Source organism: Nicotiana tomentosiformis, chromosome 8 (genome assembly GCF_000390325.3).
Source record: "Nicotiana tomentosiformis chromosome 8, ASM39032v3, whole genome shotgun sequence".
Classification (NCBI taxonomy): Eukaryota; Viridiplantae; Streptophyta; class Magnoliopsida; order Solanales; family Solanaceae; genus Nicotiana; species Nicotiana tomentosiformis.
The window spans coordinates 1,672,012-1,697,679 of NC_090819.1; the positions used below are offsets into that span (position 1 = coordinate 1,672,012).

A 25,668-nucleotide genomic window follows, 5' to 3' on the forward strand; every position below is an offset into this window, starting at 1 on the left:
ACTCATTCTCGAAGCTTTTCTTTGGTATGTCACAGGCTCTCGTATCTCTATTCCTTTGCTTGGTGTAATACCCTTCTTCACTGTCCTCCGGACCAATGTTTCCTCCTCCTCTTGCTCTGAATCATCACTTAACTGCCTAGGCAGCAGTTCCATTTCCTTCTCCGTCCGCTTCCTCTTTTTCTGTGGATTTGGACCGCCCGCTGCCCTTCCGGTAGGCTTTTTGGGCGGTTGTTTATTACCATCTTTGTCTTGTTGCTTGGATGGTTTACTTGCTGCTGTCATTTTACGAATCTAAGTACCTGCAATGCAAAGAATTCAACAATTAGCAGATGAAACAGCGAAGTTCAGCCTGAAAGCAATTGCGACAGCTTGCAGACTTCAATTTATTTGTAAAGTCATGCCATTCACTCTTCATGGAATTGTAGCTCATGACTTTCAGCAAGTATGTGATAACTTTCTTCAAAAACTCAATTTCACATAGCCCCTCACTCGACCCCACACTTATTCTCAAGCATACACCAATGTTGCTCGGTTACTCAGACTTCACCGACGCCTAAATTTTTCTCAGGGACAATTCGTCGAACATGTGGTATGCAACAAGTGTGCCTAGTTCATTCTATCAGTTGAGCAGTGCAACTACCCTCCCAAAGTTGGACGAGATGAAGGGAATTATAGTTTATCATCTCTCAACCATTACAACTACCAAGAACGACAGCCCTAAAAATCTTGAAATTGCAAAACCTACTTGTTGCTACCATTGAAGGAGGGAGGAGAGACGAATTTGGAGAGAAGCCAACGGAAGAACGAAGAGGATGATGCGTACCTGTCGCGTTTGATCTTATTGCGATACAATTTCGATGAGAGAATTCTGTTCTGCGTTCGTAGGCGTCGCCAAAACGAGACGAGTGGATGCGTCGCAAGAAACGTTTTTGTTCGAATAGGTTATCTTAAGATGTGTTAAAATATATATTACTTACCTGTGCGTGCGAGCTTTGACGCGACGCATCCCCCTGTCTTCCTTCAAAAATTTTCGGACGCGATACGGGCGCGATAGGCAGACTTCACTGCCTTGAGCAATTGGCCCGTCAATTTGTTTGCTGAGGGGGACGCGACGCATCCGCCTCGTTTTCCTTCAAAAAATTTTCGGACGCGATACGGGCGCGATAGGCAGACTTCACTGCCTTGAGCAATTGGCCCGTCAATTTTTTTGCTGAGGGGGACGCGACGCATCCGCCTCGTTTTCTTGAATAAAATCTATGTCCTACGAAAAGAAGGGAGAAAAAAAAATTAAAAAAAAAAAAAAACTAACTAACTTGGGTGGCCTCCCAAGAAGCGCCTGATTTAACGTCGCGGCACGACGCAACATGTTCTTCATGCCTCCACTAAGTCCATTGTGGTCTTGTGACGTGCAATGTCACCACCCCAATAGTGTTTTACTCTTTGGCCATTTACCAAGAATGTCGTATTGGACCCCTTTTCACACAATTCTATCGCACCATGAGGTTTCACACTAACCACTTCAAACGGACCCGACCATCGAGATTTAAGCTTTCCTGGAAAAAGCTTTAGCCTTGAATTAAACAGTAGAATTTGTTGACCTGGTTCAAACTCACGATGTTGGATATGCTTATCATGCCATCTTTTTGTCTTCTCTTTATACAATTTGGCATTTTCATACGCATGCAATCGAAACTCATCAAGCTCGTCGAGTTGTAGCAATCTCTTTTCACCGGCCAAGTCCATCTCCATATTTAGCTTTTTAATCGCCCAATAAGCTTTGTGTTCAAGCTCGACGGGCAGATGGCAGGCCTTCCCATAAACCAACCTGTACGGAGAAGTGCCTATTGGGGTCTTGTACGCAGTGCGATATGCCCATAATGCGTCATCCAGCTTCCCGGCCCAGTCCTTTCTATTCATACTTACTGTCTTTTCCAAAATCTGCTTGACCTCTCTGTTGGAAACTTCTACTTGACCACTCGTTTGGGGATGATAGGCAGTAGAAACTTTGTGCTTGACTCCGTATTTTGCAAGAATATTATTCAGCAGTTTGTTACAAAAGTGAGTTCCCCCGTCGCTTATCAACACTCTTGGGGTCCCAAAACGTGTGAAGATGTGCTTCTTTACAAAGTCTACCACAACTTTTGCGTCGTTAGTAGGAAGAGCTATGGCCTCTACCCACTTAGAAACATAGTCGACCGCCACCAAGATGTATCTGTGTCCGTTAGAATATGGGAATGGTCCCATAAAATCAATCCCCCAAACATCAAAAAGTTCTACCGCCAGTATATTTTGCAAGGGCATCTCGTGCTTCCTCGTGATAGTTCCAGTTCTTTGGCATCTATCACAATTTTTAACGAAGGCATGTGCATCCTTAAACAATTTTGGCCAATAAAAACCTGATTGTAGCACTTTTTGGGCGGTTCTATCCCCGCTGTGATGACCTCCATATGGTGACGCATGGCAGTCATGTAGTATAGCCTTCATCTCTTCCTCAGGAACACACCTTCTCACCAACTGATCTGCACACTGCCTATATAGGAATGGCTCATCCCACACGTAGAACCTTACATCATGTAGGAATCTTCTTCTATTGTCAGCTGTCCACTCTAGTGGCGTTACCCCACTTGCGATAAAATTCACATAATCTGCATACCATGGGGCTTCACCTGAGGTGATTGCCAATATTTGCTCATCCGGAAATGTTTCTTTAATTGACCCTCCTTCAGCTACATGGTTCCGGCTCTCTAATCTGGATAAATGATCGGCCACTTGATTTTCTGTCCCTTTTCGATCTCGGATCTCTAAGTCAAATTCTTGCAAGAGGAGGACCCAACGAATCAGCCTCGGCTTGGCGTCTTTCTTTTCAAATAGGTATCTGATAGCTGAATGATCTGTGTAGACGATGACTTTGGTTCCCACTAGATAGGATCTGAACTTGTCAAACGCCCACACCACTGCAAGCAACTCCTTTTCAGTCACTGTATAATTCATCTGAGCTGGATTCATAGTTTTGCTTGCATAATAAATGGAGTGAAAGATTTTATCCCTCCTTTGCCCCAACACCGCTCCAATTGCTATGTCACTTGCATCGCACATCAACTCAAATGGTTGTGCCCAATCGGGGCCAATGATAATTGGTGCAGTCACCAATCTTCCCTTCAGCTCCTCAAATGCTTTCAGACATGCATTATCAAACTTGAAGGTAACGTCTTTCTCTAGAAGCCTGCACAAAGGGGAAGAAATTTTCGAAAAATCTTTAATGAAACGACGATAAAAACCTGCATGACCCAAGAAACTGCGAATGCCTTTTATGGATGTCGGCGGGGGCAATTTTTCGATCGTCTCCACCTTTGCTTTATCCACCTGTAGACCATCTTTTGAAACCTTGTGCCCCAAAACTATACCTTCACGTACCATGAAATGGCACTTTTCCCAGTTTAGCACCAAGTTCGTCTCTTCACACCTAGCTAGCACTTTATCAAGGTTCATCAAACAACTATCAAAAGAACATCCAAACACAGAAAAATCGTCCATGAATACTTCTACATATCTTTCAACCATGTCAGTGAAAATAGCCATCATACACCTTTGAAAAGTCGCAGGTGCATTACAAAGACCGAAGGGCATTCTCTTGAACGCATACGTGCCATAAGGACATGTAAATGTAGTTTTCTCTTGGTCTTCTGGGGCTATAGCAATCTGATTATACCCCGAATAACCGTCCAGGAAACAGTAGTATTCCTGGCCAGCTAATCTATCAAGCATTTGGTCAATAAAAGGCAGGGGAAAGTGGTCTTTCCGGGTGGCATTGTTTAGTTTTCTGTAATCTATGCAAATTCTCCATCCAGTTACAGTTCTTGTCGGAATTAAGTCATTATTTTCATTAACTACTACGGTTATCCCCCCTTTCTTCGGCACACATTGAACGGGGCTTACCCATTTACTATCAGAGATTGGAAATACAATACCTGCATCAAGCCACTTAATCACTTCTTTCCTTACCACTTCTTTCATGATTGGATTTAGTCGGCGTTGGTGTTCTACACTCGGCTTGTGTCCGTCCTCCATGAGGATTTTGTGCATGCAGAAAGCTGGACTAATGCCTTTAATGTCAGACATTGTCCACCCAATTGCTCGCTTGTGCTCACGTAGCACCCTTAATAGCTTTTCTTCCTGTAATTTAGACAAGTGAGCAGAAATAATAACAGGTAAAGTGTCAGAACTTCCCAAATAAGCATATTGAAGGTGAGGGGGTAGGGGTTTAAGTTCCAAATTTGGAGCTTTTTCAATTGACGGCTTTGGTGGGGGGCCACTTGGCCTATTCAGGGGCTCAAACGGGATTATTCCTTGCATGTAACCACATGATGTATCTAGGATTCCCTTTATCTCCTCAACCTCATCATCCATCTCCAAGCTATCAAATAGCATGATTGCTTTTTCTAAACAGTCGCCTAGATATACACTCGTGTTAAGAAGTTTCTCATCCACCTCCACCACAGATATCATAGAGAGCTCCTCATAGTGGCGGGGGAGTTGGATTGCTTTGTAGACATTGAAGACTGCCTCCTCGTTGTCCACTCTCATAATCATTTTCCCTTCTCTCACTTTAATTATTGCATCGCCAGTAGCCAAGAGAGGTCGTCCCAATATGATTGGAACTTGTTCATCAGCCTCGAAGTCTAGAATAATGAAGTCAGCTGGGAAGATGAATTTTCCAATTTGCAGCAGCACATCTTCAATCACTCCTTCAGGGTAGGCTATGGACCTATCAGCTAATTGCAACATCACGGTGGTTGGTCTCGGAGCTCCCAGACCTAATTGCTTAAACAAGGATAACGGCATCAGATTTATGCTTGCACCCAAATCACACAGAGCACGTCCCACGTTAATATTACCGATTTGTACTGGAATAGTGAAGCTGCCAGGGTCCTTAAGCTTTTGGGGAAGCTTGTTTTGGACCCTTGATGTGCACTCCTCAGTAAGTGCAACCGTCTCGAACTCAGTCAATTTCCTCTTATGAGCCACTATGTCTTTTATGTACTTAGCGTACTTTGGAATTTCACGAAGTACATCCACTAATGGAATATTTAATTGAACCTGACTCAACATGGAGAGAAATTTGTTGAACATGCGATCGTCATTCCTTTTCTGCAATCTTTGGGGGAAAGGTGGTGGTGGCCTTGTAACCTCCATTCGCTCTGAACTTGCATCATCTTCCTTTGACTCTTGTGTTGCCTTAGGTGTCAACTCCCCCCAGGTATAGGTTTTTCTTTTATCTTCCTTGGCGCTTCCTCTAGTTCCCTCCCGTTTCTAAGTGTAACTGCATTAATTTGAGGGTTCTTCTCTGTATCACTGGGAAGTGAGCCTGTAGGTCTAGTATTTTGGTTTGCTGCTAACTGCCCCATTTGCCTCTCAAGATTTCTGAAATCGGTCCTGAGCTGTTGATTGTCTAGTAACAACTTTTTCAGCAAGTCATTCGTACTTTCTTCCATTTGTTGGGGTGGCTTCTGAGGTTGAGTAAAATTCCCTTGAGGCCTATACTGATTCTGTTGACTCCCGCCCCATGAGAAGTTAGGATGATTCCTCCAGTTTGGGTTGTAAGTGTTCCCATATTGCGCATGTTGATTCATAGGACCTCTGTTTTGTTGTCCCACATAGTATATAGATTCAGGATTCGTGGGGCACATGTCAATCATATGACTGTCTCCGCATAGTTCGCAACAAATAGACATCTGCTGTACATGTTGCATTTGTTGTGTTGTCATTCTATTCATCTGATTTGCCAATTTTGCTATATCGGCTCTCATGGCGGAAAAGTCATCAAGCTCAATCAAACCGGCGGCCTTCTGTTTAATTACCCTTCGTGAATCCCCCTCTCCTTGCCAATTATGGTCATTAGCAGTGAAATTATTTAGCAGGAGTTGTATTTCACTATACGGTCTTGCCATGCAACTACCCCCACAAGCTGAGTCAAGATTCATCTTTGATGCTTCATCTAACCCATCAACAAAAGTGTGACCCAATACCTCATCAGTTTGACAATGATGCGGGCAGTCTCTGAGTAGTTTCTTGTATCTTTCCCAAGCTTGACGAAGTGTCTCGCCATCCCGTTGTTGGAACCCAAGAATTTGGCTCCTCAACGACTTTGTCTTCTTAGTTGGGAAAAACTTGATCAGGAATTTCCTTGCTAGATCATCCCAAGTGTGGATAGAGTTCGCGGGCTCCTTTTGCAACCATTCTTTAGCTTCCCCCAACAGTGAAAAAGGGAATAGTGTCAGCCTGACATAGTCCTTGGAGACGTTCGGATAATTGTAAGTGTCCGTGATTTCCAAGAAGTTCTGAATATGCCTCTGCGGGTCCTCATGAGATAGACCCACATATTGTCCTGTGGACTGAATCAGCTGTACCATGTACTGTTTGAGTTCAAAATGCCCAGTGATATCAGGCTTCACAATAGCCTGAGTCATATTCGCAAGATTGGGCCTTGCGGCTTCGATTACCGGACGCTCTTCATTGCCTGCCATATCTATTGGCTGTGGTTGGATTGCGATGTCCAAATCTCTTTCTATTCTCGTTCTAGCTTCGTGTTCCCTTCTCACTCTATGTAATGTTCGTTCGATTTCTGGATCAAGAGGAATGAGGTTGTTTGCACTTCTACTCCTCTGCATTCGAGAGTAAACCCTGCGTTGACACAAACCAGGCAAACTGAAAATTAAAACTTGAAAACAAATATCTAATAAAAGCTTAACTTAGTCACGTAGCTAATTTCTAAGTCCCCGGCAACGGCGCCAAAAACTTGTTGCGACCAAACACACTCACGCAAGTATACGCGGTCGTCAAGTAATAAAGTGACTCAAAGTCGGATGTCGAACCCACGAGGACTTATGATTAACTATTAACTAAATTAGCCTATCTTAATTATCTAAACAAGAATTAAATCTAAAAATATTTTATTCTAACTAATTAAATAAGAAAAATATAAATAATAAACTTTGAACAGAGGAAGAGCAGATTTTAATGATATCAATGTAATGAAAACGATCTAGGGTTATGGTCTATCTAACAATCCTATTGTATTCTTCAATTGAATTGACCGACTAATTTATCTAGCTTATTGGTTGACAGGGTTAATATTGCTCATAAGAGTCTGTCGAGTTCTTACTCGCCTATTCAAGCTAACCTAACGCCTATATGTCTATGGAGTTAGAATCAACAAGAACGCATTTATAATTCCTGTAAATCAACCAAGCAAGGTAATTAGGTATATGTCTATCCTAACCACGAATCCGTTCCCCGATGCCCGAGTTCAAGAACTTGCCCTACTCAATCCTATATGCAATATAGAATTCCCACTTTCGAGTTCAATTCTAGATTCGTAGATAATATTCAATTGGTGATCAAGCAATTAAATAATTAAGCGCAAGATTGAATAAATAAACTAATATGATAAATCAAGAAGTCAAAATCAATATCCGAATAACAATAGTCATGAAAGAACCATAACCCTAGAACGTGAAGTTTAGCTCCACATAGACATGGTAGCCAAACAACAAATCATACAAAGAAACATAAAAATTACTAAGTTTGGTGGGAGAAAGATGAAACTTGATGAATTCCGGCCTTCACAGCTTTTTCCTGGTTTTTTCCCCCTTCCCAATATGTTAGATAACCTAAAAGAGGCGTTTTTAGCTTATATATTGCGTACAAAAGTCGTGGGCCAAAGCTCTCCCATTCCTAGTCCAATTCGGCTTCAGGGATTGATGCTAAGGTGGATGCGACGCATCCACCTTGTCCTCCATTTCAATTTTTGCCTGCGAAGGCGGATGCGACGCATCCACCTTGTCCTCTATTTCTCAGCTTCGCATGCGATGGTGGACGCGACGCATCCAGCTTCACTTCTACTTCCCAGTTTCGCACGCGATGGCGGACGCGATGGCACAACTTCACTGCTAAGGTTGCATGCAGGATGATGTTTTCCTAGGTTGGATGCGACGCATCCAACCCTTCTTCCTCTAGCTAAACCACCTTTTCTTCATATTTTGCACTCCGAACACCTTAAATCGTCACACATAACTTAATTAGTCATCAAACCAATAATTACACCATGTTGGGTGTTTTAAAGATTAAATAACATCAAAAAGTGGTTAAAGCATGGGTAAAGTAACATTAACACATATCGAAATATGCCAAACATCACTACCCCACACTTAAACCTTTGTTCGTCCTCGAACAAACCATCATATAGTAGACGAAACAAAATTAAACTCTTATCGCAATAGCCTCAATTAAAATAAATGTTTAAACTATTTATAATGCTTATCAAGTTGCATTAGATCATGCTAGACCAAATGTTCCAACTCCTTCTTCTTCTAGTTCTCAATCATCTAAAAGAACTGCGGGAGTAAGAGCACTTAGTACTTGGGCAGGGTTCAGGGGTTCTCAAGGTTCTAGTACTAGTGATTTTTCACAACTAAATGAGCTTGAAGTTTATTTGTCACAGGGAATTGAGGAAGTGAATCCCGATGGCTCCTTTAATATTTTGGAATGGTGGAAGGACAAAGAAAAATACTTTCCGATTCTTTCAAGGATGACCCGATATATTTTAACTATTCAAGCTTCAACAGTGGCATCAGAGAGCGCTTTCAGTCAAGCAAGACTTCAACTCGATGATTATAGAGCGTCTATGAGGGAGAGCTTGGAAAAATCAGTACTTTTCAGAGATTGGATCCGTTCGGAAAGAAAAAATTTTGGACTTGCTGAATCACAGCCAGAGGTAGACGAAGCTTACGAAGAAATGCTAGCTGAACTTGCGGAGGATGATGCTTCGCCTGGAAGCGGTGATGAGCAAGCTTCATTTCCGCCACCACCAACGGAAATTCCTCCGGACCTTGAAGGATTTATGAAATTTGTAAGAGATACCATGTAAATTAATATGTAACTTGTATTTTGGCACATCTTGATTAGTTTCTTTTTTTTTCTCAATGGTGGTATTAGCACCTTGTTGTGCTCATTCCATAGGGGGGAGGAAAACTAAGAAAGATATTGCCATGATTTTTAATACTATAATAAAAATATAACGCATTGATTTGAATATCTCTTGACAATATTTTTGTCTTTTTATATATCTTAAGCTATACATATAGTATAATATAGTATATATATATATATATATATATACTATACTATGTATACATCTCATAAGATATATAAGCTATATTCGATATACATATATATATAAACCTATATATATACTATCGAATGCGGCTTATATACTATATATACATCTTAAGATATACTATATATACTATACTTTACTATATATACATCTTAAGATATACTATATATACATAGTATACTAGATATATATATAGTAGATATACATGCATATATAGTATATCTTAAGATGTATATATAGTATATAAATCGAATATAGCTTATATATAGTAAGATGTATATATATTATAGTATAGTATAGTATATATATACGCTTATATATAAATATATGTATATCGAATATATCGAATATAGCTTATATATCTTAAGTTGTATATATAGTATATACTATACTATAATATATATACATCTTACTATATAAATAAATAAATATATATATATATATATACTATCGAATACGGCTTATATACTATAGTATAGTATATATATATATACTATATATACATCTTAAGATATACTATATATACTATACTATACTATATATACATCTTAAGATATACTATATATACTATACTATACTATATATACATCTTAAGATATACTATATATACATAGTATACTAGATATACTAGATATATATATATAGCAGATATACATGTATATATAGTATATCTTAAGATGTATATATAGTATATAAATCGAATATAGCTTATATATAGTAAGATGTATATATATTATAGTATATATATAAGCTATATATATATATATATATATATATATATATATATATATATATATATATATATATATATATATATATATATATATATATATATATATATATATATGTATGTATATCAAATATAGCTTATATATCTTAAGTTGTATATATAGTATATACTATACTATACTATAATATATATACATCTTACTATATACATATATATATATAAGCCTATATATATACTATCGAATACGGCTTATATACTATATATACAACTTAAGATATATAAACTATATTCGATATACTATATATACATCTTAAGATATACTATATATACTATACTATATATACATCTTAAGATATACTATATATACTATACTTTACTATATATACATCTTAAGATATACTATATATACATAGTATACTAGATATATATATATAGCAGATATACATGTATATATAGTATATCTTAAGATGTATATATATTATAGTATAGTATAGTATATATATAAGCTTATATATATATATATATGTATATCGAATATAGCTTATATATCTTAAGTTGTATATATAGTATATACTATACTACAATATATATACATCTTACTATATATATCTTAAGATGTATACTATCGAATATGACTTATATACTATATATATATATATATATATATATATATATATATATATATATATATATATATATATATATATCTTAAGATGTATATATAATATATCTTAAGATGTTAATATATATATACTATCGAATATGACTTATATACTATGTATATATAGTATAGTGTGTGTATAAATATATATATATCTTAAGATGTTTATATAGTATATAAATCGAATATAGCTTATATATCTTAAGATGTATATATAGTATAGTATAGTGTATATATATATAAGCTTATATATATATGTATATATATATATATATATTAAGATGTATATATATACATAGTTTATAAGTCATATTCGATAGTATACATCTTAAGATATACTATATATACATCTTACTATATATATATATAGCTTATATATCTTAAGATGTATATATATCTTAAGATATACTATACTATATATATATAGTATATCTTAAGATGTATATATATTATATTTTAAGATGTATACTATGTATATAATATAGTATATATATATTTTAAGATGTATATATAATACATAAATCGAATATAGCTTATATATCTTTATTACTATTTTTTTTCTCTAACTTCTATAAATAAAAAAAAATTAAAAATACAAAGTTTCTGTTGGGCCCGTTTAGGCCCGGGACCGGCCCACTTAACACGGGACCGTTAGTTCGTGGTCCCGGTCCCGAGCCGGTTCCAGCAATAAGCCCGCGAAGCCCGGGACCGGACCGCATAGAACCGGCCCACTTAGGACCAGGCCCGGCCCACTTGCCACCCTTATCTACCATTCAACCAAACTTAAGAATTCGCAAACCTTATGGTTAGTAATTTCTATATTGCTCTACTTGTGAAAGGTACTATAATTTCTATTTTGCAGTACAATGGCGCCTCAATTGGCTGCTGGGACACTTTTCATTAGATGAACAGCTTGCATCGAACCAATGTTTTCAACAAACATGGAAGTGAAATAGTGCAGGACCAATAGCGCTCCTTTTAAGTATCAATTAATATTGCCTCCGCTGTTTCAAAAAAATTGATATCTTGCCTCCGCTTCTGAGACTGAAAAAGAAGGCTCAAATGTTAAAAACCAAAAGAGACAACATCAGACTGGACGAACAGCAGAAGACAAATGCAGATTAGATACCAGCCCAAATCGGTAGGGAAATGGTTTACCCTAGCACGACTGTAGACACTAACAGTTACATGACGGTGTTTGATAGGATAATTTAACCTTCCATAGTGGGATAGCTATACAGATGAAGTTTCACATGAAAGGAAACTCGATCAGATGATTCAAGGGCAGAAGGCATTATAAAGAGAGGTATAATTAATCTGAAAGGCCAGTTTATAATGTAAACTTGAAAGGACACTTACCAGTCTAGGAGGCAAGAAACTCAAACTTATCAACTAAAGACGGCTGCCGGATTGTCTGGGTTTCCCCATGTAAATATAGTTGACATTTCCTAATGTGAACAAAATGAAACTTGAGAAAGCAAGACATACAAGGAATGGTTAGATAAAGGACATTTATGCATGGAAGATGAAGGAGAATATGGGTTAGGGCCGCTAGAAGAACTTTACCTCATTCAGTAAAGATTAAAGTCGGATCTCGATTATATAATATGCCAAGTATGGAAGTAGACCTATCTTCAGTTATGGTGCAAAGTCAACAGAGTTGATGGGCATATGGTGCACAAGGAAGAAAGGAGGAAGAAGGGGAACGGGTGGGCCAAAAACGTATGATACAGATAATTGAGATGTGAAGACGGGCCCACCTGGCATTCGGAAACAAGTCAAAAGGAAGATATTCTTAAATTAGAGATGAAGGAAATGAGGTAGTCACGAAATGGGAGTAGGAGTGGGTCAGGCTGAGAAAATAAGAACAAGAAACAGAATGTGAAGGGTGTAATGTAGCAATTACCAGGCTCCAATCTCTGTTAGCCTACGAGAGGGGAGAGGCCTACAGTAATAATTCACTTGAAGCCCGAAAAGTCTCGAATAAAGATGTTCGGAACGTGATACATCATAATTTTTCCATTTCATATTAGAAAACAGTTCAAAACATTATAACTACCAAAATTTTGCTACAATCAAGATGTCAATGATATTCTTTTTTTTTAACGGAGAAAAAAAACTAAAATCGATGACATTTAATTTACACCTTGTATAGGAGAATTTGTCCACTTTTTGCTACCAACGATATTAATTATATTAAAAAAAGAATATGGAGCAGAAAGGACAATTGTTTTACCTTCAACATGAGAGCCAAGAGGAAAATGCCACCAACGGAAACATCAACAACAAGCTAAAGTTCACCAAGCTATCCAGACCCTCAACCTTTCTCATTTTGTCATTCATTGAATTCCAAAAATGTGTGAAAGGACAAGAATCTTGTGGATCCTGTAGCATTCATTCCTAATCAAACTTTGTTTTTCTAAATGGGGTTGGCAATTACCCGATAAATTATCAACAGAAAAGCTTAGAAAGGGTGTGGTAATTAACACTTGCCTCAATATTTGAGTCACTGGTTGGACATTGAACATCTGAACTTGCTAGGGTTCGCCGTATGTCTTGGCTGGATTTCCCGAGGCATCTCTAATGTGGAATCTTTGCCAGTGAATGCTTTATAAGCAGAATCAGTGTGTATCGTCTCCATGACTGAACCGAAAAAATTTGTCACAGATACCTATCAAAGTCAGAGATTGCCCCACCACAGTCTAATTAGTTTGTTGGGTGACAAAAACAAATCAGGTATTCAGAAGTACCATTTCAGTTAATCATCTAATTTAGGACAGCTTAACGGACACTTGACTGTCTCATTTTGTTGTTTCAACTTGAATATAAAAAGGGGAAAAATATTCATAAAATTTTGTGCTATGATGGACCTCTTTTAGAACTTTTATTATTTTTACTTTACTTCTACATACTGAAGCAAGTTTATTGACACTTGTTTGTGCTCATCGTAAGCAGTTAAAAGCCCACATGGTAAGTAACTAAAAGAAATGAAGTGCACTGTATTTAGATGAAACTGGGGTCCTATTAAATTAACTAACTCTTTTACAACAATTTTGATAATTTCTTCCACTACTACTAATGTATCATGCAAGTCAAAATAACATCTTCAGCTTCTTAACCAATCAACCGTACATAAAGTGGGACCGAAGAAGTGCAACTTTTCCTTTACTTTATCCTATCCCCACTAAGATCCTTTACTTTCTCTTTCTTTTTTTTTCGTTTTCAACAAGTTTTTTTCTTTCCATGTATTTCCTTTTTCTTTTGGGGGAGTCGGGGTAGGGGGGAGGGCAGGGTTGCATGGTACAGAAACTAGCATAAAGTTGTACCTCTTCTAGTCGACGAGGGTATAGATCAGCATAATATGCAGTTGACATCAGCATATTTGGATTATATGAACTGAAAAGGCTGCAAAGAGGAAAAAAAATTTAAAGAAAGTCTATCAGAAAGAGTTAACATTGAGATCAATGTCCAAAACACATCATCTTCTGATTAAGACAGGAAAAAGGAGATTGAAAAAAAAAACAGGAAGAGAGGCACATAGAATTTCTAGGATCCATGAGAGCATAGTCAACCTAACAGAAGGAATTACCAGCAGTCAAGCACCCAGTGCAGTTAACCTTTTCAAACTACACCAAGTATTCTGGATCTACTTTTGGTCCAATTTGCTGCTTGAGTCCATGACATGTAGGTTATCCAAGATGCCAACCCAGGCAAGGCAATTAGCACCCATGTTACCAAATAAGCACTCCCGTTTACCCTCTACAACAGTCCCCGTTCTAAAGTTCCAAGCATTGCTTAAAAGATTTCAATAACCCATGCAGCATTTCTAAATACGGAAAAGGTCCAAATATGCCCTTATACTATACGAAATTGAGCACATTTGCCCTTCGTTAATACTTTAGCTCAAATATGCCCTTACCGTCACATAGTTGGTCCATATATGCCCTTAGAGTTACACAGTTTGCCCATATATGCCCTTTTCGAAACGGAATCCATCCAAACTAATTAGCTCTTTCGTTAATTGTATTAAAGTGTATTACAAACACTATTTCTTTTTTATTAGTACTTTTTTTTCTTTACCTTTCTTCTTTTTTCTTTTCTTCTCTTTTCTTTCTTCTTTTTTCTTTTCTTCTCTTTTTTTTTTCCTTTTTCTTTCTCCCTTATCTGATTTCTTCCATTAATGATGTCTTCTCCTTTTCATCACCAATTTCACCTCATGAATTCCAATTACTAAGAAATTTCTCCCATAAGGTAATCAAGTTCCAATTTGATAATCATTAAATTTATTAAATTATCTCCCATAACTCAAATTTATAATACTACAACTTGAACTCTAGGCTTTTAATCATTAAATTATCTTTCTGGAAACAATTTAAATATTTTGGTCTTTTGAGTATTGTTAAAGGTTGAGATGTTTTTATTATTTTAAAGTTTAAACCATAATTTTTGGAACAATTTAATTTCGTTTATTTAGAGGGCCAGTGAAATTGGAACTTTATTACCTTATGGGAGAATTTTCTTAGTAATTGGAATTCATGAGTTTTGTCAAATGAAATTGGTGATGAAAATGGAGAAGACATCATTAATGGAGGAAATCGGATAAGGGAGAAAGAAAAAGGAAAAAAAAAGAGAAGAAAAGAAAAAAGAAGAAAGAAAAGAGAAAGATAAAGAAAAAAAAGTACTAATAAAAAGGAAATAGTGTTTGTAATATACTTTAATACAATTAAAGAAAGAGCTAATTAGTTTGGGTGAATTCCGTTTCGAAAAGGGCATATATGGGCCAACTGTGTAACTCTAAGGGCATATATGGACCAACTATGTGACGGTAAGGGCATATTTGAGCTAAAGTATTAATGAAGGGCAAATATGCTCAATTTCGTATAGTACAAGGGCATATTTGGACCTTTGCCCTTCTAAATATAAGGTAAAGTCCAAATCGAAAATCCTTGGATAAGACTCTTTCCATTTGATTAAAGAAAATCCTTGTGGGCCAGGCCACAATCAGACCCTTGACAGCCAATCGTTATCCTTCAAAATTTCTGAATTATCCCCAATAATCAATTAAAGGAGTATACTTCAGCATTTTTATTATCAAGTAAAACCCATAACTGATGGCCATTGCAGCTTCAAAAAAGATATCTCCTTTCTCTCTTACCCTACTCAGCTAGTGGATGGCTCTCCTTTTGATAATGATGCAAGCCTAATCTCCATTAAGGAATAATTTATACCCATTTTAAATTGTTGAGTACCACATCGGTGGGATGAGGGTTTCGTGGACTCTTTATTGGTCTTGGGCAATCCTCACTTCACGAGCTAGCTTTTGGGGCTGAGTTACGCCCAAGGTTCATTTGTCATGGTGTTAGAGCCAGGCCTATTTACCAATGTTGGACCCCTATATATGTTGTCCACACTCCAGTTTCAGGCCTGGGCATGAGGGGGTTTGTGAGTGATGAGGTTTTTGTGGCCTCTTTATATGGTCTTGGGCAATCCTCACCTCATGAGCTAGCTTTTGGGGTTGAGTTAGGCCCAAGGTCCATTTATCATAAGCATATATACAGACTAGTGCCCTTGTGTAGCCTTAAATACAGTGAAAAAATGTAAAACAAACTAGCAATGGATAGTTAAGTTGATGTCAGTAGTTGATACAATCCATATATTTCAAGAAAAACAGCTTAAAATCTATAGATATCAAGAAAAGCGACCAGTATTGCCTCCAGTTGTGAAATGTAATTACCTGCCCAATGAGGCATTAGCATATATGTTCACCCTCTCAAAAAATGCAAGGGTATAAAATGTGAATCGATCTATAACTGAAACGCCAACCTGTATCAGAGAAGGAAAGGAGGATGAAAACTCACAGAATTTTGCGAGTACAAGGAGAACATATTCTTTTGCCTTGTCGATATAATAGGCATTTTAAACAAGTCTTTCATTAAGTTAAGACTTACATCAGCATCCAAGTGATGTGAGTATGAATTTTCCCCTTTCATGCTGCTCCCAATTGCCAAAACGCCAGGTGATTGAAGCTACAAGGGAAAATATATTTCAGTTCTACCAACCTAGTTAGAGAGCCTGTTACTGAATGTGTGAGAAGGACCAAGCAACAATGTTTTATGCATTGAGTGGACCTGATTTGAAAAGTAACCTAACCCATTTTATTTTTAAATTTTTTTTGGGACCGGGGGGGGGGGGGGGGGGGGGGGTGGTTGATAAAGGCATCCTTACCATTAAGAGAATGTAAATCAAAGAGAAAATGAGATTTAAGATAGTTATTAAGGTACTGAGAAAAATTAAAAAAATACACTGAATCTGAAACTTCTCAATCTACAATCATAACTCAAAGTCTTTCTGATTAAATATCAAGTTCGGATAGCCAGATGTCATCATACTTAATTACTACAGATGTCTGCGAATAGTCCAACCATGGGACTCTAATCTCAAAAGCATTGGAATATGGGCTTTCCTCAGAAATTTCCACATATGTCTGATATCTACTGAATTCGGAGTTAGAAATTCAATTTGCTCAGAGTATGCTTTTCATCAATTTATAAGCAAGAAACTATAGGCACAATCTGGAACAAGAATAAGTTTCAACCCCAATCATCAACCAGTGATCCTTTTTTACTAGTATCATTACAGTTAACTCCTGAGTAGAGTATTAACTTGCAAAAAATGATGAATGAAATGAATCACGTCTTCAACAGAGTTTTATTGCATCAATGCCAGTCTTCAAATAGTTCTACCTTTGTCATCCTTAAGTCATGTCATACAAAAATTTTGCAGGTGAAGATTAGCATCCCCAATCACTAAACTTGGGAAGGTCAAACTACTTGGCATGCTGAAAGGTTAGGAGGTGGCGAGTCATTCAAAATATACCTAGAGGTACTTACAAAAAAGTTAATTAACAGAAAACAAAAATCCATTAAAAGACCAGCCACATAAAACCAAAATTAGTTTCTTTAGATGCTTCAAGTACAACAATAGGAGAATGGACGAACATTGGTAGTTATGGACTAACTACGATTAGATGATGCAAGAATAGAGGGTAGCAATGTGACATTGAACGTTTTGCAAGAACAGCATTGCATTAATGACAAAAAGGCAAAAGTCACCTGAGAGAAAAGAGTAGCAGCTTGGCAAGTGTCAACCATTATTAGCAGCTCCTTGAATCTGAAATTCAACAATGGAGACATGACAAAACATCATTCATAGGACCAGCAAAGAAACTATCTGATCAATTCAGCATCAATAAGCTACAACCGACAAGGAGTCATGCACATAAATGCCATAGCACCAAACAGAGTAGATTCAAAGCAGATATCCAACAGGCCCTTATCAGTTTAAAATGGGAGACAACAAAGTCCATATGATTCCTAAGCAAATTTTGCATTACAATCAATTTTATTTTTCAACAAAACATTAACAAACAACGAAAAACAAGGCTGATTACTTTACCTACGCTTTTCTTTCATTTGTTTCACTGCATCAGCTAAATCATGACTTTGAAGCTCCTCTGAATCCTGAAATTTTAAAAACTCGTCTCCACCATGCCCTGTCATGTACAGAAGTATGTGGCTTCCTTCATCACTAAGAAGACGTTTTGATCTTGGGACAGCTGTTTCGTGACGACCAGTCAATACCCTCAAAAAATTTTCAACCGTTACTTCATAACCTCGATAATCTACCTGATGTTTAGAAGCTTGTTAAATTAGACCACTACAGTAAATAGATAACAAAAACAACCTGAATTCTGTGAAATTCATATACTCATAAAGCCAGTCCGAAGATATATATAGAAGTGAATTGAAGAGAATATTTAGTGCAAACATATAATTTACAACAGTGCGAGGAGAAAAATATTGACCTCACCCGGCTAAAATTGTTTAAAATGCTGGAATTTTTTCTTTGATAAAGTCAAAGGATTTCATTAATAAACACCAAGTTGTTGTCAACAAATATGTGGAAGATGTGTATCTAGCTCTTTTTGTGTCACTCATTGTCTTCCACCAAGTTTGTCCAAGTATGCATACATCATAGTATTTCCTCCTTATAGTCTTACACCAAAAATACAATTGAAATAAAAAAGAACTCGTGATGTTTCTACATCTTCCTCATTATTATGAAACAATCACCTATTCTAATTATTCCATATACTCCAGAAAAGCATGACGGTGTGGTCTTCCGTGTCGCCTTCCTTTCATTGTCTATCCTCAAATTTAAGTTGTTGACCATGAGTATCCATTACTACGTATCTCGACCATGATAAGAATAACTAAATTGATAATGCTAAGGTAAATGTCAACCACATAGAATATCTTATAGAATTAACATTAAATTCGGGAGCAATATTGAAAGGCAAGACAGAGGAAGAAACTTTACACACCTCAACGTTATCTCCATATAGGTTTAGCCTGTGGTTTTCATTGTTAAAGACCTGTGCAGGGTATTTATTCCGAGAATTACAAGCCATATCATCAGCCAACATCAGAATAATTCTTTCATCAGGTATGCCTAATCGTTTTACAGTTCTGATTTCAAAGAACAAAGAGAAAAGAAATTAGAGCGCAGCTAATGAAGCTCAGAAATGGAAAGGAAGACAAAGATAATCAATGATGATCACAATGGGTGCTTAAACAACCAGATTCTCACCTGTACAGAGACAAAGTATTAGCCATGTGTCTGTAATTAAACCTGAAGAGTAAAAACAAATAAGCCAAGACTCTTGCAAACATAACGCTTTCTAAGTAATGATAAATGGTTTCAGGAACTCTTTGATTATCCTGTATCAAAGCTAAATCCAGTGTCTATAGTTAAACTTGAAGTGTACCAGCTAAAAAGTAAGTATTGCACACAGAGAGCCTTTAATTAACAACAGCAGGTTTTGGAAACTCGTAATTTCTCGAATTAAGGCTAATCACAGTTAAAAACTTATCATTCTACCACCATTAGTTCTTCAATAAACACCTCTTTTAGTCCCCCATTCATGGTGAAAATTACCGCGCCTAATAAGAGCTGACATGACTCCATTATAGACAAATTTTCTTTCGATGACGGTGGTGTCGGGGCCAGAGCTTGATGCATTTCGACTATCTGATGAGATACATGTGATGTCCCACCAGCACAAGTACCAGGTAACTCTACCCACCAAGGCTAAGTCAAATGGGAAGAAATCACCTACATAGTATTTTCTTTTTCTTGCCTCCACGTAAGGATTTGAAACCTGAGACCTCATGGTTTTGCATCTACTTTATTGACCACTAAGCCACACTCTTAGATGCTATAGACACATCATTTTTATGGGCATGATACAACAAAGGGAGAACTACACCCCAAAGCTAGCTCTTGAGGTGGGAGAGCGACAACAACAACAACGACCCAGTAGAATCTCACAAAGTGCGAGGTGGGAGAGCCCAAGGCTATATAAACCCCACATCAGCATATTGCAATACTGATGTAGGGCTCGAGTCTCATACCTTGCAATGGATCATAACACGATATACAATAACAACAACAGCATACTCTGTACAGTCCCACAAGTGAGTTCTGGCGAGCTTAGTGTGTACACAGACCCCTACCTTGTGAAGATAGAGAGGTTGTTTCGATAGACCCTCGGCTCAAGAAGGATCATAACATGGTATACATCCAAATTTAATGTAAGATCATATATACACAAAGTTGACTTAAAAGCTCATTACACTGAATTAGAATAAAACCGACCAATCAATCAATCAACTATGCGTCAATTCAATTTTGTTTAGTAGTGTACTAAGTTAGATTGGTCGTAAGCTATTTCATGGAGGTTTTCCAAGTTCCCGTACCCTAATTTCCCTCCCAACCTAACCCCAGCACAAATCTGTTAATAAATTGCTAAAAGGCAGCTCGAAAAGCAAAAATTACCTGAAACGAGAAGTGCAGACCAAAACAGCCCAATTGTTAGTATGCATCGCAGAGGAAGTTGATGCGATCCCATTGCAAAAGTAAGTAGAAAAGAGAAGGAAAAAAAACAGAAATGTGGATTTCATTTTCAACTGCAGCTCATACTTCCATCTCTTTCTACTGCTAATTTCTCTTTGTTCACCTTTTGGTGGAATTGTTGATTCGGAAAGAGAGATTGGCTATTTGTGAAATAAATTTTGAGATTGCAAGCTTGTGTGTTACTTTGATACGACTGAAGTAAATGTTTTCTTGGAAAATAATTTTTCAGAAAAAATATATAACAAAAATTAATAAATAATATTAATAAATTGGAGAGTATTTCGATGGAATATTTATCTATTAAAGATTAATAATATTATCTAGGTGTAAGTTGAAATAGGCAATAAGAAATTAAAAGTTAAAAGAGAGTTATAAGGACCATAGATGAATAAAATCATTCTTTGATGAAAAATATTCTTTATCGAATTTTTTTTTGTCATCATAAACATAAAAAAATTACTTTTTTTGAAAAATATTTCCTTTAAGTCATTTTCCTTCTAACTAAACACACCCCTCTTCTTTTATTCTTATCTTTAACCTTTCTTCTAAGGGAAAAGGTCCAAATTTAGCTCTCTATATTTGAATATTGTCTACACCTAACCTCCGTTATATTAATCAGCTAAATTTATTTCTACCGTTATACTATCCGGCCAAATTTACTCTTACCATCAGCAAACTTTTAAAAATTACCCCTCAGTCCGTCAGATGACCCAGAACCTTCTAAATCATTTTAATTAAGTCACTTATTCTTTTTCTTGATCTACTATTATAAAAACAGTTGGCATGTACCTACTTTCTTAATTGAAAAAAAATAAGAGAAAAAAATATTAAAATAATACAACGGCTAGTAAACAAAGTATAGTAAATTGAAAAATCTAAATTAGGTCGCTTGTCTAAATTTCAAAAGTATTTACAGCACCCCAACTCTAATGAATTCGTTGCACCAAAGGTACGAAGACTTTGCAAGTCTTAGTGACAGAAGTTAAAGTTTTTTGGAGACTTTATATTGTCGAATTCAACTTTGCTTTAACCAAATGCCTATCCATTATGCGCTCTTAAGTTAGTTGATCAAACTCTATACTAACCATACAATAACAAAATATATTCGAATATACATGTACATACATGATGAGCAACTGCATATAATACACAATAAATAGACTCATTGAATTCTACAATGTGTATATAGTTAAAAAATAAATAAAATAAACCAATTCCAAACCCATTATCACAAGATGAAGTGGGTGAAAGTTAGTTATTAAAAATATCCATGAATAGTTTGTATAGTCTAGTATCTTTAGCATTGTAGTGGAGCAAGAAGAACAACAAGTGATTTAAATAAAAGAAAATTGAGAGATTTTGGATTGCCTAATAGATAAAGGGGTAATTTTAAAAAAATTATTGTTGGTAGGGATAAATTTGGCCGGATAGTATAACAGTAGGGATAAATTTGACCGGATAGTATAACAGATGTTAAATGTAAACATTATCCGAAAGTAGAGGGGCATATTTGGCCATTTTCCCTTTTTCTGATGTAATTTCAGTTTCTAATGTTTTTCATATAAGTGTTGTCTAAAGTAACATTTGTATTTGAACGGTCGAGAAAATGACAAAAATAGTCCTTGATCTTTAGTAGTTGATTTAAATGATTCTTTAAATATGTACATGAGCAGTTTTGGTAAATTTGAGTGCTATTGGTCTATTTTATTATTAAATTACATGGCAATATTATCTTTGACGGAATTGACTAGAGAAGGATGTCACGAGCCGTTTTAAACCGAAGAACCCACCATGACGAACTTCTTCGTTAATTCCCTCCAATTTGTACCTTAAGAAAAATCCCATTAAAGTCATTAAAGATACGATTTGCCTCTTTCGACCCTCAATTATATGAAATAGAGAATGAATTAATATTTTATATCTTCTCCGAATTCTCAGTTACCGCCTTTGTTAATATTGACATTAAGAATTTTTTCTAAGTTACAAACTGAAAAAAATAAACCGGGAGAAGCAGAAGCAGGAATGGCAGCCTAAAACTGTGCTAAAAGTGCAGGAAGTACCTACAACTAACAATGGTCAACAAGAGATGGTAATTCCTAGTGCTGGAGAAAATGCCAGCACCAGTCTTTTGGATCCAAATGCAGAACCAACCAAAAGAGGTGAGGACTAAGCATGGCACAAAGTTATAGGGAAATCAACATCTAGGAGCAGAGAGAGACTAGTAGCTGATACAGTCAACATGATCAATGGCTTTAATATCCTAACAGAATCTAGACTACAACTAACAGTACCAAGGCAAATGGAGGAAGGACCAAGTAGACAGAGAAGTAATACAGGGCAGGATAGGCCTTCACAATCCCTCTTTATACCTGTATGAAGCTGGTTACATGAAATATAAGGGGACTAAACAAGACCCCTAGACAAAAAGAGATAAAGTTGTTCATTAGAAGTAATAAAGTTAATATGATTGCAGTATTAGAGCATAAAATAAAAGAGCAGAAGTCCATGCAAGTAATCAGAAAAATAACTCCTGGATGGGCCTGGTTAGCTAATTATGAGTATAGTAGTAGAGGAAGAATCAGGCTACTGTGGGATACAAATGAGGTAGACTATATGGATTTAGGGAGATCATCCCAGTTCATACATGTTTCGGTAAGCATTAAGAGATTGAATATGAGGTTTACCTTTACATGTGTTTATGGGCTGCACACTTTGGATGACAAGAGAAGTTTATGGAGTGACGTGACAAGCCTACTGGCTGTACATCAAGGTCTATGATTGATAATGGGTGACTATAATACTATTAGATCAGGAGAGGATAGACCAATTGGTAACCTTGTGCAAGAAATGGAGATTAGAGACTTTAATAATTTTATTGCAGATACTGGGCTGGTAGAAATGAAGACTAGTGGAAGAAGCTTTACATGGACTAATGGGCACACCTATAGCAAGATTGATCGAGTTTTAGTTAATGCTGAGTGGATGCTGACTATGCCACACCTAGAAGTATGGGTAATGAATCCATCATGCTTTGATCATTCCCCACTAAGAATAACCTTGGAAGATGTTGAAGACAAAGCTCCTAAACCATTCAAATTCCTAAATCACCTAGCAGAGCACAAAGACTTTATGACACCAGTCAGTAAAACATGAGAGGGGTCAAATGAACAGATAACTATGAAGGATACATGACAGAAATTGAAAAGAGTAAAGCAAACTATGAAGGCTCTAAATAATGTAGAGTATAATGCAGTTGACAATCGAATAAAATAATGTAGGCAACATCTATGTGATATGCATGAACAAATAAGGGTCCCCGGGCAACCAGAGGCTATGGTTTCAGCAAAGAAAGACATAAAGGCACAATTAGAGAACTCGCTAGGGGTGGGAGGAAAGTATTATGCAGCAGAAATCAAGAGTACAATGGCTGAACATTGGAGATGCTAATACAACATACCTCTTTGCAAGCATGAAGAGCAGATACAGCCAAAACAAGATTATAAAACTAGTTAGGGCCAATGAGGATCTGGTACAAAATAAAGCAAGGAATTGAAGAGGAAGTAACAAGGTTCTATAGATAGTTGCTAGGCTCCTCAGCTACAGAACTGCCTGTTATTAACCGAATAGTGATGAGAGATGGCCCATTGGTGAATAGAGAACAACAATTACATCTGGTGGCTGATATCTCTAGAGATGAAATCTACCATGCTTTGACATGCATTAGTGACACCAAAGCTTATGGTTTTGATGGTTTCAATGTATTATTTTAAAAAGAGCTTGGTCTGTGATAGGAAATATAATTACAAATATTGTGTTGGAGTTTTTCTCAAGTACAAATATGTATCAGCCTATAAACAGCACAACAATCACCCACCCTTGCACCTTAGGTGAGCAACCCTTCTAGAGTCACTGAATATAGGTCAATATCATGTTGTACATTAATATACAAAATTATATCTAAAGTGCTAACAAATAAACTTCAAGGAGTAATGGATGGTCTGGTGAATAGGAATCAGTCAGCCTTTATGTATGGTAGATTGATAAATGATAATATAATTCTCAGCCATGAACTAATAAAAGGGTATGGCGGGGAAAGTGTATCCCTTAGATGCATGATGAAAGTGGACATGAAGAAGGCTTATGATTCTGTGGAATGAGGTTATTTGGAACAAGTGTTGACAAATCTACAGCTCCCAGAGAAGTTTGTGTAATGGATTATGAGGTATGTGACAACTGTCTCATATTCTATCATCATTAATGGGCAGCCTATAACACCATTCCGGGCTAATAAAAGGTTTGAGACAGGGAGACCTCTTATCTTCTTATCTATTTGTGTTGGATATGGAGTACTTGACCATGTTTCTAAAGACACTCAGGAGGGACCCTAATTTCAACTACCATCCTAAGTGTGCCAAAATGAATATTGTCCAGCTCAGTTTTGCTAATGATTTACTGCTCTTCTGTAGAGGTGATATATAAATGCTTTCAGAAATTCTCAAAGGCCTCAGGACTAGTTGCTAATGCTAACAAAAGTTTTATTTTCTTTGGAGGAGTAAGTAAGAATATTCAACAGAAGATATTGCAAGTCTTAGGCTTCTCAAAAGGGACATTACCACTTAGATATCTGGGGGTGCCCCTAGGTACCAAATGACTATTACTTGTTTAGTGCCAGCCTCTCATTGAGAAGATGTTAGGGAGAATCCAGTCTTGGACTTCAAGGTTTCTATCTTATGCAAGAAGAATACAACTCATTAAAAATGTTCTCTTCTCTATTCAAGTATTCTGGTCCCAGATTTTTCTGTTACCAAAGAAGCTGATTCAACTAATTGAGAATATGTGTCAAAGATTCCTATAGACTAGAGGGGTGGAGGTATCAAAGAAAGCACTACTGGCTTGGGACAAACTGTGCCAACCTAGAGCAACAGGTGGACTTAACTTGCTTAATGTAGGAACATGGAATAAAGCAGTTGTTTGCAAACTCCTATGGAACCTATGCAAGGAAAATGTATAGATGTGGGTGCAATGGATTCACATTTACTACAAGAAACATAACTCTTTGTGGGGTGCTGAGCCAAAGTAAGCCTCTTAGATTGTTCAAAAGATACTGAAAGCTAAGAACTACTTTGA

The 25,668-nt window shown here is 36.7% G+C and overlaps 2 protein-coding genes across 3 annotated transcripts; one reads left to right on the forward strand and one right to left on the reverse strand.

Moving 5' to 3' along the window:
- Positions 1-11,366: 11,366 nt before the first annotated feature.
- On the reverse strand, positions 11,367-20,731 carry LOC104086114 (GPI-anchor transamidase-like). Of its 2 annotated transcripts, XM_070181949.1 has the most exons (12): positions 20,464-20,731; positions 19,216-19,257; positions 18,950-19,094; positions 18,022-18,251; positions 17,679-17,736; positions 16,515-16,592; positions 16,301-16,389; positions 13,893-13,971; positions 13,060-13,237; positions 12,803-12,951; positions 11,926-12,014; positions 11,367-11,610 (listed from the first exon to the last, which is right to left on the reverse strand). In XM_070181949.1, the coding sequence occupies exons 1-9, from the start codon at positions 20,586-20,588 to the stop codon at positions 13,073-13,075; spliced, it is 1,011 nt and encodes a 336-aa protein (XP_070038050.1). In that variant the 5' UTR covers positions 20,589-20,731; the 3' UTR covers positions 11,367-11,610; positions 11,926-12,014; positions 12,803-12,951; positions 13,060-13,072. The 2 variants fall into 2 exon arrangements, with proteins under 2 accessions (XP_070038050.1, XP_070038049.1); XM_070181948.1 differs by lacking the exon at positions 11,926-12,014.
- Positions 20,732-23,325: 2,594 nt separating this feature from the next.
- On the forward strand, positions 23,326-23,694 carry LOC138896795 (uncharacterized). Its single transcript, XM_070182125.1, has one exon. It carries the CDS (start codon positions 23,326-23,328, stop codon positions 23,692-23,694), a length of 369 nt encoding a protein of 122 aa, XP_070038226.1.
- Positions 23,695-25,668: the final 1,974 nt, after the last annotated feature.